Genomic DNA, 18,537 nt, shown 5'->3' with positions numbered 1-18,537 from the left:
CTTGTACCTGCTGAATTTCTTAATGGACTTGATTTAATAACAGAAGTAAGAAATGTTATCAGTTTGATTGTGTTACTCACTCTGAAGCTATAAGCTTAAAGAAACGCTTTCAAATCTGTTCCTGGAACAATTAGGAACCAACCAGTACTGAGCAATGAGTATAAAGTTTCTTGCTTAAGGAGCAATGACTTGCCCCTGACAGGGTTTGAACCCATGCAGATAGCTATCAATAAAATACTTGTCTGACTTGTTAACCACTTGGCCATGTGGCCTCTTAAGCGACTTGTGCATACAATGTAGTCTGTTTCAATTTTTGGAACTGTTTATTGTTTATTTTGGGGATGTGTTAAGATGAAAACTTAGTAAGTCAGCCAACAGGATAGAGCCTAAGTTTGACTGCATGGTTTTTGCATGCTGACCTTGCTCCGTACGATCACTTTCGGTCCCAGTAGGGTATAGGGGTAAAATTAACTTATGGAAACCAATTCTGTTCAAAAGAGAATTTGGTTCATATTTGTAATGAATTTTACCTCTCAGTAACTCAGTAGCAATTGATTTGTGCTTTCTCTTAAGTGATTTTTAATTGTTCCCCTTTGAGGATTTAAAGATTTTCAAAAAGCAATTAATCAAGAATGTCTTTGAACACTGTGTCATGTTTTTGTAGTCCTTCTCAAAAAAAGAGGATATTGAACCATGTTGAAGGAAATTTAACAAAATTACAAAGAAAATGAAATGAAAAAAAAAAATGTTTGAAAGTGCCTCAAATGTTCTTTCAGGCCTTTTGAATTGCATTTTAAAACTTGTGACTTTATGGTTTATTACCCAGCCTCAGAGTTATAAGCATGCTAGGTGTTACTTGTGTTTTTATTAAATTAAAAAAAAAAAGTTATGATATTATTTTGTAATTTTAGTTTCATGTTTACAATAAACAATATTTTCTTTCCTTTTATCTATTGTTCTATAATAATGTTTTAATTTGCTTTTTTTCCTGGTTTGTAAGTATTTTCTTCCACCATTAGCAACTAGATAAAGAAGTTATGACAATAGTTCACTAAGTGTGTTTATCAGCTCATTAATTTGTGGAAGTTAATTATAATTTGAATTAAAATTAGGGAAATTTTGATTAACTTACTGTTATGAATGGTGATTATGTAAAATAGCTTTTCACATCAGTTTCGATTTTTTTGGTTTCTAGGTAAAAAAGATATTGTGAAAATGAAGAACACAGAAACTGATATATATATATCATTAAAATGTTGGGTCTGAAATTATTATAGGTTATTTTATAGTGAACTTGAACAATATGAGAATATATTTGGACTAATTCACACCTGATGAAACCATATTGGACAACTGGCAAGGGGAGTCCAATATGATTTCTCAAGCAGTGTACAAGTCCAAATATATTCCAGTATCTAAGACCTCTTCAATGTTGAATAACCTGTAATAACCTGTTTATTCTACATCCAAATAATATTATGGAAAGGCAAAAATGTGACCTGATATATTTTTTTATTTGATGAGTCATTAGTTTTCCCAAAAATGCTGCTTTTTCTTAAACTGCTTAATTTTAGCATTTTGGTATTGAAATGTCTCAGTTACAAAAAAGAAAAAAAAACTCTTCTATTTTTACAAGTGCTAATGAAACAATTCACATTCATTCTTCTAAAATGTCTAATTTTATATTTACAGAGAATCTCAGAACGAGTTGAACTCATTGACCCATCTGATAGAGTCTATGTGGACACAGTATGAGCCGACCGTCTCGCCAAACAATCTTAATCTTGACGAGATTTTCTCGTTCCTGCAGAAGGAGCAGGGAGCAGAGGCTCGAGGGAGCAAACAAGGGAACAAGACCCTCGATGAGATAACAGATGAGCTTAATGAACTCAATGATTTGTTAACTCAAGATATGGTAAGTGCTTTTGAATTTTCGATACTATTTTTAGTGCTATAGAGATTACAGTCAAACCTTTAAATATGGCAACCTAATTGTCTCCAACTTTTACATTTTGTTCTCAGAAATCATATCGGACCTTAATAGTAGTTCATCACGGTAATTACTGGTTAGTTATCTAGGAAAACCAGTTGTAATAAGGTGAACCATTTAACTGCCAAAATATAACCAAATAAATGTTTAAATCAATGTTAAAATCAGACAAATAAACAAACTTGGATATTGGGTCATTTAGTAAAACCTTTCAGACTTTTATGAGCAGTATTATTATATATGTTCATAATGCAGGTTGTCATTAACACAGGTTTGACTGTAATACATGTGCATGCCTTTAGACTTCATGCTGTTTTTCACAAGGGTATTGTACAGAATCATGGCAACATGGCTGTGAAGAAGTTTGGCTTCAATAATTTGCCTTTTTATTGCTTCTATAATTTTCAGATGATTTAATTACATGTGCTGTTTTAAGAACTTTTAGTTGTATTTTTTTCAGCATTTTGTCTGGATCTAACTCAAAGATTTTATTTCATTTTGTATTGTCCATCAATGCAGGTTATTATTGTCGTATCAGTGGTTGCTTGTTAAATTTTTTTCACTGGCAACATTGAAAAGTTGCTGAGGCAGAATTGCATTTAAGTTACTTTTTTTGTCATTTTTAGCTCGACTTTTCTATGAAAAGGGGAGCTATCCTACTCGCCCCGGCGTCGGCGTCGGCGTTGGCGTCACACCTTGGTTAAGTTTTTCGTACCACCCCACTTTATTTCAGAAGTATTACAAGTATGGCTTTGAAACTTACCATACTTGTTCACCATCATAACCTCCATCTACAGACAAGAGTACATAACTCTGTCAAGGTTTTTGACAGAATTATGGCCCTTTTTTGACTTAGAAAGTGTATTGAGCTTGGTTAAGTTTTTTTGTACCACCTCACTTTATTTCAAAACCATTGGAGGTATTGCTTTGAAACTGACCATACTTGTTTACCATCACGACCTTCATCAACAGACAAGAGGACATAACTCTGTCAAGGTTTTTGACAGAATTATGCCCCTTTTTGACTTAGAAAATACATTGAATATGGGTAAAATCCACTTATTGCCTTAACCTTTGAGATATTGCTTTGAAACTTTTAATGCTATTTCACATCATTACCCCCATCTGTACGCAAGAGAAGGTAACTCTGTCAAGGATTTGTTTTAAAAATTAAGGCCTTTTATCGACTTAGAATCTTGGTTAAGTTTTTAGTACCAGTCCACTTTTTGACTGAACTGTTTGAGATATTAATTTGAAAGTTGGAATACTTGTTTACAATCATGATTCCCAAACATGTCCAGGAGAAGGTAATTCTGTCAAAGATTTTATTTGAATTATGGCCATTGTTCACTTTAAAAATACAGAGATTCTTGTATTGCCTTTTACTGCAAAAACTTTTTTTATTGGCAAGCAATAAAAAAGTCGAGCGCGCTGTCTTACGGACAGCTCTTGTTAAAACAACATAGTCCATTCGCTTATCTCAAAATAGAGAGCATCAAATTTGTAATCCCGAGGTTGCTGGTTCATTTCTCGGACGAAACAAAATTTCTGTGTGACATTCTATCTCAGACATTGAGTGTAATGCGCTAACCACTCAGATTCAAAAAAGCATGTGGTCACTTGCAGAGAAATGGGTAATTACTGGTTGGTTATCCAGAAATATCAGTTAGGTGAACCATTACTGCCAAGATTACTGAGATTACAAAAAATATGTTGAAATTAATCAGCATTAAATAATGATCCAAACAATTTAAAACAACATTAATTAAAAGAATCTGTTATCATACGCAGAGATATCTCTGAAAGTCATTATTACTTTTGAGACATATTTCAGTGGTGCCTTCAAAAAACATTCAAAACAGTTACCATAATGCCTTATTCCAAATTCAAAGGGAAAAAGATTTGTCTTGCTTTGTCTGAGAAGTATATAGTTTAAATCATCTTGAAAGGAACGCTGGTATTATGACTGGACACTTCTGGCCGAATACAATCACTATGAAAGGAATCAATCTATTGGAGAGATATATTAAGTATTAAAGTACATTTCTAGAGACTGGTTTTGATTGTTTGACAGAGCTGATGAGACTGATTATTGTCTTTTCCATATTCCATTACAACAGTTATTTAATTTTGCATTTACTACTGAATAGTGTCTGTGTGCTGACAGCTGCATCTGACTGTTTTAATACACAGGCAACTTAAAAATGATCCGGAAAATATGAACTCTCCCTGTTTGTTTTGTTGTTTTGTTTTTTTTCCATTTGCATTTATGGCACCAAAAGTAATTTACTTACATACTATCCCAGAAATATTTTGGATTAGCACTTATTTCCAGTTATCAGTTATCAAGTCCATCTTGTGCTTCAAAATTATTTTTGGACTGGATGTAAAACAATTCTATGTCCTTGTTGATCTGTATGGATATAGAACGGTTAAGTTTGAGTCACATTATATTCATTATAGTCTGACATATATTCTAGGGGATCTGGTGTACATATCAACAAATATCGTAGTCTGGTCATAAAAAGGAAAGAAAAACAGAAGACGGGGTAGCAAGTGACTTTACTATATATATTCATGCCCGTTCTTATAAAAGCCTTGTTTCCTAAATTATATCAATTCTGGGTCAGCGGCCATGCTCCGACTCCAATTTATTTGACTTTGATGGAAGCAGATATCAAGTTCGCATTGGGGGGGAAGTATTGGCTCTCGGCTGTAATGACTGTAATTGCTATGTATACTTAGACAAAACGTAAATATCGGGAGTGAAAATTACATGTTAAGAGAAATTATAAGATGACCAGCTTTACATAAAGTGGTCATTTTCTGTCAGGAACTTTGAGTGATGAAAGAGCAAAATTTTGTAAGAGTACATCTTGGGACTTATTGAAGAAAATGTGGGTCATATACAGTTTGAAGGTTTTTCAGATAGCTATCTTATGGTTTTTGTTTTTTTTTGAAAGATCGTTGATTCCATTCAAAAAAGTGAGACACAAAGTCACCATTATTTAAAGATAATCACAATTATTTTATTTTAAAAAAAACAAACTTTTAAGTGGTGACCTTTTAATCAGGAAAAAAGAAACAAGGTTATGAAAAATGAATTTTTCTTTTAATCTGAAACACGTGAAATTCAAGTATAATAGCAACGGTGTATTATGCAGCAGTTTTTATGTACGTTGACATATTAAAATTATAAGGCGGAATGAAAACTTATTAAAATTTTGCACCATCATAGAATATGATAATAGAAATGTTTCAAAAACAAAAAAGAAAGATCGGGGGATACCATTCGGGTGACCCCTACATTCTTCTAAGTTTTCATTTTGCCTACTTATATGAAGATATAATGCCCATATAAAAATTGTAGCATATGTCTGGGTTTAATGTTGACATTCTTCATTTTCCTTAGTAGGGAAAAAATACCCTTTTTTTTCACGGGCAAAAGTAACCTTAAATAGGTCAAAAAAAATATTGGTTACTGTGATGGAAATAAAACAAAATGAAAATGTTTCGGTCTTTCATGATTATCTGTAAAAAAAGCTGGAATCATTTCTGCTCTTTAGTAGCTGTAAATACTGCGGCAAGCAGGAGTTCTAAAATAATCTAGTGGTTTCATTGTTGATAGGTTTTCAATGTTCGGTGGATGTTTTTTCCCCCTTTTTCCTGAAATAAAAAATTGTAGTATAAGACAGAAATGATTCCTGTAATTGTTTTTATATTGATTTTGGGGACTAAATAATTACACTGAGAACCCATTAAGTATAATTCTGACATCTGTTTAGAGGAGTGACTCCGTAGGTTTCTGTCAAATTTTCTGATTGGTTAATCCAGGCGTGTATTGTTAGGCATTATCGCTGGAGTGCGTATCACCCAACAACTACAGGAAATAGTTCAGTAGATATTGTCCGGAGTATAAACGTACTATATATGCCTCTCTGATAGATGAATATATACAATCTGTTTTATTTTGTTATATGGAAAAAAAGAAAAGGAACTGAACAAATAAATCTTTATAGGCGTTTTGATGTAATATTCTCAATGCATGTTCAGGATCAACTTAAACAGCGAATTTATTGGCTCGAAATATTTTGCCGTACTTATTAATAAATTCATTGTTGCATTTTCTGCTCTATCTCTCTATAATAGTTTTTACATGGGGAAAATCTCTTTTGACTTGGCTAGGAAAATGGATATATAACAGCTAGTAAACAGATATATTTTTCCAATAGAGGGTTGTTGTGTGAATGCTTTGTAATGCATTTCAAGTAAAAAGGGCCCTGAAATATAGAATAATCTTTTATTTAATTTTATGTCAAAAAAAGGAATAGCAAAGAAAAAAAAACCCTGCAGGAATTGCATTTAAATATGTCACTATAAGTTTAGACATTTATTGGGAACTTAATTAAATAGTGTTTTTCTATTTATTTGTTCATTTCGAGTAAAAAAAGTGAAATTTTATGTGAAATTTTAGTAATTATATAATTATAAATAAACTATAATGAATAAGTTCAACAAGCATTGTGAATTATTGGATTATAAACAGGCTTTGATCTAATGCTTTACAGTTTGTTATTCATAGTGCTTACACTCAGATCAGCTGTGACAAACTGCTTGTGATTCAATTATAGTGATTGGATTATAGTGATCATTTTATAGATATATATATATCTAAATATATATATATATATTGTTTTCATTTGAATTATAGTGCTTTGAATTATAGTGCTTTGAATTATTGTGTGCTTTGAATTCTAGTGATTTTGTTGCTAATTATTGTAGGATACTGAAGAGGTGAGTAAGATATTCTAACCCTAAAACATGTTTATTAATCCATTTTGGTCTTGAGGATGTATTTTCAGCATGAAAAAAAATATTATATGATTCTTAATCTAGTGTTTACATCTTTATTTTCCCACTCCAGTTTTAGGAAATTAGAAAAAGTAAAAACGAAAATTTGATATATTACCCCCATAATTAATCATTCACAACTTTTTACTTACCTATGTGTAAGAAAAGGTAAGATTACTATCAAATTTAAATTTACTTAATAATTATATAATTACTCTAAAAAAAAGGTTAAAAAAAAAATTGGGAAAAAAAATTCTTACTTGCATAATATTAACCTATAGGTAGTTAACCCGCCAAAATATAGAAAATATTGTTATGTTAGTTGTACTAAACAACAATTATTGTTAGTTATAAATAATATAGCATTAGAAGTTTCAAATAGTTATATTTTCCTTGGATGTTACACCTATTCCTTTAAACGTGCATGCTTTGAAATATTAGCAAGAAAAATAAAAGTCTGTGTATTGTAACAAATTCAATACTTTTCCCTTTCATATTTACAAATATTATAGATAAAAATAGAATAAGTCTTCATTAAAAATACATCAAAAGATTTAGCCAGGTATGTTAGATTTCAACTAAGCCTAAAATTTGAGTCTTCATTAGCATTATAAATTTGAGCAGTTTGCACGATATGCATATTTTTTTATAGACTCATGCTATTGAGTTGTATTTCATAAAAGTGTTAAATTCGGTTAAAATTTAGTTGGAATAAATTAATGTCTTTATCCACAACTGCTAAATTTGCCTCTGAAATGTCTGTTATTACCACACACATGATATAAGAATATTTAATTGAATGCCATTATACATATATGTTATTAAGTTATTATACTTTATTAAGGTTATTATACTTTATTATGGTTATTATACTTAAACACATGTTTCTTAATTTGCAGAAGTTTCACTAGCAGGAAATGTAATATTATAGATGGCCTGCAAACCTTTTTAACAAAACAATTATTGTAACAAATTTCTATTGAAAACATACATGTCAGATAACAAGATCCTCATTTCGCAAAAAAAAAATCTTACGAAAAGTCATAAGAGTAAAATCTGTCGTAAATTTGCATAAGTAAGCGTAACTTTGCATAAGTAAGAGTAAAATTTTACACTAAGAATAAGATATTATGCTGGTTCATAATAAATTAAAGTCACTAAAGCCTAGGAATTGACAGTTTCATTTGAAACATTCCACCTTTTCCAATCAATATTTCAAAATATGTTTCATTTTTCCTGTTATAAATTGGCTCATGTAAACAGTTCCATTGTTCTTTTAGTCTCCCATTTTGTTTGTTTTTCATTAACATGATTACTTGTAAATAATGACCATTATTATTTACATATAAATAAGGTCCAGAATTGATTTAATGTAATGGTATGAATTATAAATACAACATTTTGATACTGATTGTCAGTCACATAATATAATGTACCAGTAACAGAATTAAAAATGTTCTAATAGAAATATAATTGGTAATTGATAGAACATAATTTGAATTTTTTGCTTTTCATTTATCTGAGTATTGCAAAATAGTAATTAATTACTTTTACAATTTGTGTCCAGAATTTATTTGTCATATTGTATACTAATTGTTTTATATTATTAATGCAGAAAGCAATATTAAAGCATGATGGAAAAATTACAATTTCCCATAAGATAAATCATTACAGTTACTGTTTCAATATGTTGGTAAAGTTACAATTTCCTATTACTATTAGGGAAAATATTGTCATAACTTTTTTGATGGTATTAGTACAATTACCCATGAGATTGTAATCATAATAATATTATATAATGATTACATTTATTCCTATGGCATAAAGCATTACAATTACCAATGAGACAAAACTTTACAGTACCATAATAGGATAGAGTTAAATTACAATAAATCATGAAATAAATCATAACAATTACCTATATGATAGTGTGTAAATTAAATTACTATTACAATTGGGACAAAGAATTACAATGAACTATTTAATATGGAATTCAACATTTTAATAACCTTACCATAGTATTATTACAGTTCCTTATAATGAGGTTACAAAAACATCATTGTATAATTATAATTGGATAATTGATTAACATCACAATTACTTAAAGCATTACATTTACATAATGTAACATGTAAATTGAAATTTTGGAGCTGATATATTAATGAACTTCTGAACAATAATAATATATTAAGCTAAAGCATTCATTAAAAAAAAAGATTATTCACATATTTAAACAGATGCAGCTCTCAAAATTTCTCTGTGTTTATACATTTGTCTTACGATGATTTTTCTTAACATAAGTTTTGACCACATATTTTGTATGAACAGAAGCTGGTTATTGTTTATGTAAATATGATACCTGTATTGCCAGGCTGGATGTTATCTTCAGGTACACTGTACAGTTTGTCAAGATAAACATGGAGAGTATGATTATAGCTCTTTGGCAGGCAGTCAGAGCTTACTAAATTCTTACAAACCAACATATGTTTTCCCTGCAGTTTTGTAAATAATTTAGGCAAAATTCTTTGCTGAAAGCTAGATTTCTTTATATTTTTGAGGCATTAAGAACCAGTCATAAATTCTTCAATATGAGTGGTTTATTTTAAAATCCAAATTTGAAATTGACCAATGACAGTACTCCAATTTTACAATTTTAGACTTAAGTAACAGTTATCAAGCTTTTTGTTTGATCCTCACAATTTTGGATTTTTATGCTTAAAGTCAATCAATGTAAAAGTGTTTATCCATTTATCATGCCAAATGCTCAATTATACAGAATGAAGCTCATACATAAGGTTAAGATTGGTGGTTCCACTCAGGTGTCGACTGCTCAATTGCCAAGGAACACCTGAGGTCTTCCTACACCAATAAAGCTACAGAACTAGTCGCCATAATATTGACCCAATAAAACACACCGAGTTTCATTTCATTATTACACAGAAACAATACAATTAAATCAGATTAAATATTAAATTGGGACCTAAAAAAATGTATACACTGCTGGACTTTCCTCTTTAATTTTTGCTTAGAATGTTACAAGATTTAAAGTCAGCAAGTTCAAAGCCATCATTATATAATTCTGTTTTAAATAAAAAGCCAGATGCTTATTAAAACAGCTTGAACAAGACTGATATGTTGTAAAAACTCTTGCTAAAAAAAGGAAACAAGCCCTATTCATAATCTGTTGTTTTAGTGTGTGTTTTTCTTCATTTCTATTAACAATATGATTTAGAATAATAGTGAACAATGGAGAATGTGTCTAGGAATATGATACGTTTTTGTTGATTGTTTCAATCATATTTAAGATGTCTGGGTTGGTTAACCAAGGTCATTTTCTTCACTAGTAGTATTAGCTTGGTCAGAAAATTTTTGTATGAGATGAAACATCTTCATGTAAAGTAAGTCACCATAATTATGGTAAAAATGGCGTTTTACCAGGCTTTATATACTGTTAATGTTGGCTTGCTAATTTTCATCTTGAAATTTGTTATTGAACAGTTCTGAAAATGTATGTTAATCAAGTCCTGTTAAAGAAATAAAGCAATGTAAGGCTTGACTCATATAATCTGTTACCATGGCAGCTGATCTTTGGTCCAGTAAATGAACAGGTTGTACTTGTAATTCAGGAGTTTAATGTATGATCCTCTGCTCCACCACTAACAACTCTAATGATCTTTTAGAGGAGACCAGGAAAGCCAAGGTCTCATGTTTTGGTTGCTCTACACTGGACCTGTAACAGAACATGGGGTTGCCTCTGGAATTTAGGCAACTGCTGTAAAAATTACACGACCCCTTAAATAACAGTTCACTAGCTAATTTATAAAGGTTTAAGGGGTCCAGTGACCAAGATATAAGCAAAAATCAACAGAAAAAAATACTCAGAAAGTGAATAATAAATGTTTTGATACAATTTGTTTCATTTATTAAAAAATTAGCCCTTTGTTCAATCTCTTCTCTCTTGAAATTATCAATCTTTTACTAGAGCTACAAGTTCTATATTATTAACTAAAATCACCAATTATTATGATATACACATGCCTTTGAAAATCCAAATTTTCATGTTACAATCAATTTTCCGAGGAAATGTTGTCGTAAAGTTCTATTTTGCTTGTCATTTTTGTCTGTAGTAGAAACTTCCTATAATATAATGATCCCTTACATATCTTTGATGTGAAATACTTTATTAACTTGACTTTATATCTATATAAATCAAGCGTTTTTACTCGAAAATGTCTCATGTCTCGGAAAAATATATAATTTAGTAGAAATTTCCCCCTTCTTTGTACTGTGAAAGCATAGGAAAAAATAAAGTTTATATAACGTAAAATGCATCATTTTCTACTTACAAATAAACAACAAAATAAGATCGGATACTTATTTGAACTGCGGTAACTGCACTTTTACATTAGTGTCAGTGATGTTTTAAAGTGATTTAAGCAATAGGTTGAGTTTCAGAATTGTACTGTTACAGTCATATAATAGAATTACATTCTTGACAATTTGTAACATCGTTAAAATCAGTCCATTTCTCTGAAAATAATAATTTATTTATTCCTTTTGTTAAAATAAATGAAAATTTTACAACTGGCGTAATTTTAAGAACTTTAATTAACAAAAATTAATAAATTTTGATATAATTGTAAAAGTTATGCATAAGAAGAAGATTATGACTCAAACTTTTTTTCCCTCTTAAATTCTGTTGAAGATGATATTATGTCTCTATACTTAGTGATATAAGTTTATTTTGTCTCTATATAAGTTTGTATTGTCTTTAAGAAATCTTTTAATCTCAAATCTGGCATCTTGTTTATTCTCACATACTGTATATTTATGATAAAAATAGATTCTAAATTGAAACATTGTAACTGTGGGAGTAAAAGTCGAAAAATAATACCAATATTACTTATCTTATAATTATAACAAATAACCTCAACAAGTTCATTGTTCTTAGTACAGTCAGGACTCAATACATCGGAATCCATTATACTGACAAATTCAAGTAACGACAGTGAATTGGTGGGAACCAAATTTTTTCAACGTTATTATAATCCTTTATAACGGAAAATTCGTATTCCGACTCCGACACAATAAAATTGGAAACCAAACATGTTATTTTCTATACAATCAGTACCCGTTAAACTGACACTTGGTCAGTCAAGCGCACGTATAAAAGTAAAGCCGCAAGGTGTTAAAACAGGTATTGTAGCTTGGTCAGTTGATTGTTACACCTTATTTCAATACCAACGTGTTGTTGTCAGCTGAATTTTGTTACTCCTGCCAACTTATGACAACAAACAGTGTGCAACCAATTTTTAAAGGTTTAACTTTTAAAAGTCCTATCATTCATTTGTATATGCTTTTATTATTTTAGTTTTATCATTTTCATAAAAATCTTTAACTATTTAAGTTGTTATTATTTTAATGATGTAGTTATATTATGTGTATGATATGTAATGTGTGTAATGAAGTGAACAAATAAACACAAACTCTTTTTCATAAGATGAAAATTATAGATCTAAATACATAATGTTCAGATACCAGTGAGTAAGCATATTATTTCATGATGAATGATGAAATTCATTATACTGACAAATTCGATATACTGACATATCCTTTGGGAACCAAGAGTGTCGTTGTAATGAGTCCTGACTGTACTTGCTTTAAATTTGGATTGTACCCAATAAGAAAAGCTGTGTTTAAGTTAGTCGTTCACTATATCATAAGAGCTGATGGGATTAAGTAAATGGTCACTTGTGGTGAAATTGGTGGTGAAATTGGTAATTGCGGAGAGTCATTTAGGTGGATCGAGCACCAAGATTCAAAATGTGATAAAATCAGCATTATAAAAAAATGAGAAAAACAAACTTACCAATAATTAATAGACAGTGCATGGATAAGATGGTAATATATTTTGCACTAGCAGGGAGGCAGGGTGGGGGGGGGGGTGGTTAAGTATGTCCTTTGGTGATCATTTAATAGTACAAAGCAGTTATCCACCATCATTCATTCAGTAAGGCCTTCTTGATAAAAAAGCGGGGCAATGACCATGAAAGAAAGATGTAATTTTTGTAATTGAATTGAAAGCTAACATTTTAAATTTTTTAACATACTCTTTAATTTAAAATATAAACATTAATTTTGCTGAAAACTATAAGGTACGAATATGCAAGTTTAAACAAACATCATTCATTATGACCAAGCAAAACCTTTTTTTAATCATTTCTAATAACAGTTTTTCTTTTAATTTACTGAGCTTATATTCATATGTTAATATCAATACATTTTTGCACCTATATCGTTTCCTAGACAAAAACTTACAAATGTCTCGGAAAATGAGTATCGAATTTAGGAGAAAACGTTGCCCGTGATGATACTGATTGTTTGTGACACAAATTATAGCCAACAAGTTGGCTCGTGTCCCTGGGAAAATGACGCGGCACTATTAGATTAAGCTAAGCTCCCAGGAGCATGTCTTTCTTCTTCCTTGGCAATGTAAGTATAGAACCGAAAATTTAAGGGAAAAATATTACCATATCTTAATGGGGATTTATGAGCTGGTGTTAAAAGAAAACGGTTTTCTTATCTTGTAAAGCAAAATGGAGTTGTTTTTTCAGAAAATTAAGAGATATTTCTGCTGTTTAGAGACATAATTGTATATGGTAGGTCTTAATTGGTCCAAAACAGTTGGTACTTCCATTTTAAGTCGTATAAGTTACAACTGTTTTGCATGAAGGCGTTAAATTATACATCGGATATGATTTAATGAATTAAATGAATAAAAATAAGATACAGGTCTATTTACTCGTAGTTAAGTTCAATGATGAAGACTGTCGTAAGTAAAAGTAACCAATTTAATTTTTACGTTTTGATTTTCCTGTAACATTCCGGGGAATGAGCTTGGAAAAACCCACATTTGCCGAGTTCCGCATAACACTTGTTGATCAGCTAGTCACTTGAACAAAAAGTTTGTATGATGAAAATGATATGTATTGGAATTCCAGTAAAATCTTATCTTGTACAGACTTTATAACACCTCTTCAACTTTTGACCATCATTGAAAATTGACAACATTAAGACCGACATTCCAAAGCGTGATAAATATTCACAGTAAGATATTCTGAACTTGGGAGTAAAAGCCACTTAATTACCAAGACATTCTCCGATTCCATAAAAGCACAATCCCCAAAGGTACATATATTTACTTGAATGGCATATATGACCTTAGTCTGCCCTGTACATCACTGGGGTGTCATGCCGCAAACAAAATGTCAACACTATTAATAAGACCTTTTGAAGTTCACATCACATCAAGCTTTCATTCTGATGATCCAAATAAATGGGAGCAACAGGACTCTAGATTTATGACAATTTGTTATGAAAATATAAAAAAGTTCTAAATAATTAAAGGAGTAGAAAAAAAATAAAAATGGTAAATTAAATTTAGTGGAATTTTGCCTAAAACTTACCAAGTGCCACATTGAACAATGATTGTGTGTATTTCATAAACTTAATATAGTTTTATAAGTTTGGCCAAAAAAAAATTTTGGTGTGCCTCTTTAGGAAAATAATATAGTTTTATCAATTTTGAAAAAATATATAGAAAATGGTATGCATATTGAGGAAAATTAATAAAAAATTTAATATCTTCTTACTTAAATAAAATTTTAGAAAACAAGGAGAGGTAATTTAAATTTGTAGTCGTGATTTGTAACTGTAAATATAATTATAAAATGGAGGATAATTCTGTAGCTGAACGAATTCAGGTTGTAATAAGTTTATTTTATTGAGAGTTATAAATCAGTAAACATGTTCTATAAATTTGATGATGTAAACTTATTGAAAAATTGTCTCCCTTGTTTATCTGATATATTTAAATTCATCATATTTAGTCTGGAGCAGTCTCATGTTATATGCATGAATCTTCTATACAAACCAGCCAGTTTGTTAATGAGTCATTAATATACAGTAGCTGGTAAATAGTTTGTCTACTTATGCGACTAAATGGCATGTTTTGAAATTCTTGCTTGACGTATTTTGGCATAGTTGCATAACCAAACTAAACCCTTAATTCTTTTCTTAATATTCTTGCATTGCGTTTTTTGAGAAGAAAATTACCAATTAGTTTGCGGGGAAATTGGTGTAACATTATGAGAGTTTACATTTGTACATGTTGGCTAATTTTTTTTCTAAAAATTAAGACGGTATTTTATGAAAGTAAAATAACAGAATGACTTTTAGATTATTCAATCTGACTGTATGGGGAAAGTAAACTTAAGGTTAACAAAAGAAAACTTTAGTTTCCTGAAAGTGATTTTTATTTTTATGATCATATCTCATATCATTGTGCTACGTAGTGTAGTGATTTGAAGTGTTTCATATCATAAGTTGAAGTCATTGTCTTGACATAAGATTGTTATCTTGTCAATATGACCTTGAACCTCAATTATGTTAGTAGTTGTTATAAAGAAAGACATTACTTCATATTGTACAATAAGATAAAATATTCATATTTTTGAAGACAAATATGTGTATTTATATTTACAGGAGCTACAAGATCTTGAGGCTCAAACTGAGCAAGAGAGGCGAGAAGGCAGTATTGATAATTTACCACCGCCCCCGGAGATCTCAGCTAGTACAGAGAACCTTGCTGACTCAGAACTTGAAACCTTGCCTCCACCTCCAAGTGGTGAGGTAGAAACAGTTCCACCGGCCTTCATTCCACCCCCTCCACCACCGTTACCTCCTGGTGTTCCAGCTCCGCCTCCTGTCCCACCGGTAGCCAATCCAAACAGCGGGCGGCCATTACCTCCTACTCCACCAACAAGGAGAGATAGCCACTTGACTAACAGACAGTCTCAGAGAGGTAGCTCATTAAGCTCCTTGGAATATCAAGAAATCCAGAATGCCATTAATGAAATAGAAAATATAGAGTTTGACTATGCCCCAAAACCTCCGGTTCTTCCACCACCACCCACTATACCAGCTCCGCCTTTGCCCCCTGGTGTAGAGATGAGTCAACACGAAAAAGAAAAACTCAGCAAGAAACAAAGCCTCACGATAGACGTGCCCGATAATATAAATCAAAATAAACTTCAAGTTCAAGGACCTTCCAATGTAGAAGCACTGTCGCCAAAAATGGAGAAAAAATTACATAACCTTCTAGAAGGACCGGATGATTCATCAAAAGGGGAGGGCTTGATTCCAAACGGAAGAACTCCAATGACTCCGCCTACCCCGATGAGTCCTGTATCAGATGGAGGTACCGATTTTGGAGAGGTATACGACATGCTGGACTATGCAGAGAAATATTTCAATGAACATCCGAAAGATGTTAGCGGTACCTTGATGAAGAGTCTGAAAAAGAGGAACTCACAAGAAGTAAGTGAAAATTTTAGAAATTGTGCTTTCCTATTATTTGAAATACATAGTTGGTAAAAACTATAATTTGTTCAGAATGAAATGACTTGGTTAAATAAAATTAAGGCTATATCATTGATACACTTGTACAAAAAACATGAAGTTTGATTTAATGATCAAAATAGTATTGAATGAAAATTTATGGTCCAAACAGTTCTATATTAATTTTACTGTTATTCATGTACTTTGTAGAAAAAAGATATTTATATTTAAAAACACAATTGTATACTTTTGTAAAGTTTTTTTAAAATTTTAAAGCATGATTATGAAATGGTGAAGAGATCTAGTCCAAAAACTGTATGAAAATTAATGTTTTGTAATAGGAAAGTACCAGTAAATATGAACAGGTAGTTGGAAACATGTTTTACACAATATTTGAAACGTAACTCTCAATCTATTTCAACATAAAGTCAAGATTTTTTTCCCCCTAAGATCCTCCTGATTTATAAACTCTGTTGTTAAATGGTGTGAACAGAATGTGCCAGCACATCTTCTCATTCAGAAATTAATTTCCTTTCTTGTGGGGAAAAAAATTGATGAATCATCATTAAAAATTCATTGCAGAATGCCGCTGTTTATTTAGTATCTGTGATATTAGCTTTTAGCCTGCTAAAACTGTATATTGGACTTGCCCTGTTTAAATTAATTTGGAACAGTCCATAATGAGTATTAAGGTATGTCGGTATGAAAATGCTAAAATTAAATATCTTCAAAGGTCAAGGTCACTGGTGTAATTTTTTTTTTTTTTTACATTTTTGCTCAAACAGCATTTATTTTTAAATTGATGTCTTTAATGTTTAATATGCACATGTCTAGGGAGGTCCTCTTCCCTCAGGTTTAGTTAGGGTTATTTGGGTTAAGGTCAAGGTCACCAATACCAAAAATAGATTTTTACACTTTACAGGTATCATCTTTTTCTAGTGTTATATTATACTTTTTAGCTCGACTATTCGATAAGAATAAGTAGAGCTATTGCAGTCACCCGAGCGTCGGCGTAACCACTTATGTTAAAGTTTTTGTAATAGTTCAAATATTTTCAAAATCCATTGACATATGGCTTTGAAACTTTGCACACTTGTTCACCATCATGACCCCAACCTGTAAACAGGAGGAGGTAACTCTATCAAGCATTTTGACAGAATTATGCCCCTTTTTCGACTTAGAATTTACGTTAAAGTTTTTGTAATAGTTCAAATATTTTCCAAGTCCATTGACATATGGCTTTGAAACTTTGCACACTTGTTCAACATCATGACCCCAACCTGTAAACAGGAGGAGGTAACTCTATCAAGCATTTTGACAGAATTATGCCCCTTTTTCGACTTAGAATTTATGTTAAAGTTTTTGTAATAGTTCAAATATTTTCAAGATCCATTGACATATGGCTTTGAAACTTTGCACACTTGTTCACCATCATGACCCCAACCTGTAAACAGGAGGAGGTAACTCTATCAAGCATTTTGACAGAATTATGCCCCTTTTTCGACTTAGAATTTACGTTAAAGTTTTTGTAATAGTTCAAATATTTTCCAAGTCCATTGACATATGGCTTTGAAACTTTGCACACTTGTTCAACATCATGACCCCAACCTGTAAACAGGAAGAGGTAACTCTATCAAGCATTTTGACAGAATTATGCCCCTTTTTCGACTTAGAATTTATGTTAAAGTTTTTGTAATAGTTCAAATATTTTCAAAGTCCATTGACATATGGCTTTGAAACTTTGCACACTTGTTCACCATCATGACCCCAACCTGTAGACAGGAGGAGGTAACTCTTTCAAGCATTTTGACAGAATTATGCCCCTTTTTCGACTTAGAATTTACGTTAAAGTTTTTGTAATAGTTCAAATATTTTCAAAGTCCATTGACATATGGCTTTGAAACTTTGCACACTTGTTCACCATCATGACCCCAACCTGTAAACAGGAGGAGGTAACTGTATCAAGCATTTTTTTTACTATCAAGCACTAAGAATAGTCGAGCGTTGCTGTCCTACTGACAGCTCTTGTTCAGTATAGAGTCTGGTCAGCCTGCACAAAAGTGGATTGTTGCTGGTGGCATAAAATTATTATTACTGCTTAAGCTTTCTTCAAATTGCCATAACACTTACCTCACTAAATATCTTAAATGGACTTGACCACCTTTTAATCTGGACAAAACCATTCTTCATTTTAAGGGAATATTTGAAAATATTTATTGACTGAATAGCAAAGAGTGCTGACCATGATAACACAGCAAAAACATGCCAGCGGATCGTGGTCTGCACTGGTTATATGA

At 31.2% G+C, this 18,537-nt stretch overlaps 1 protein-coding gene across 1 annotated transcript in view; it reads left to right on the top strand.

The window, feature by feature from the left end:
• LOC132731255 (myosin-I heavy chain-like) overlaps window positions 1–18,537 on the top strand; it is a 138,261-nt gene that overhangs the window by 91,507 nt on the left and 28,217 nt on the right. The window contains 3 exon segments of the mRNA XM_060717414.1: window positions 1,693–1,915; window positions 6,773–6,784; window positions 15,386–16,219. Of these exon segments, the coding sequence (XP_060573397.1) occupies window positions 1,693–1,915; window positions 6,773–6,784; window positions 15,386–16,219 (1,069 nt within the window).

Source organism: Ruditapes philippinarum, unplaced genomic scaffold (genome assembly GCF_026571515.1).
Source record: "Ruditapes philippinarum isolate M1 unplaced genomic scaffold, ASM2657151v2 ctg124_1_1_1_1, whole genome shotgun sequence".
Lineage (NCBI taxonomy): Eukaryota > Metazoa > Mollusca > Bivalvia > Venerida > Veneridae > Ruditapes > Ruditapes philippinarum.
This window is presented reverse-complemented; position numbering and strand designations above follow the sequence as displayed.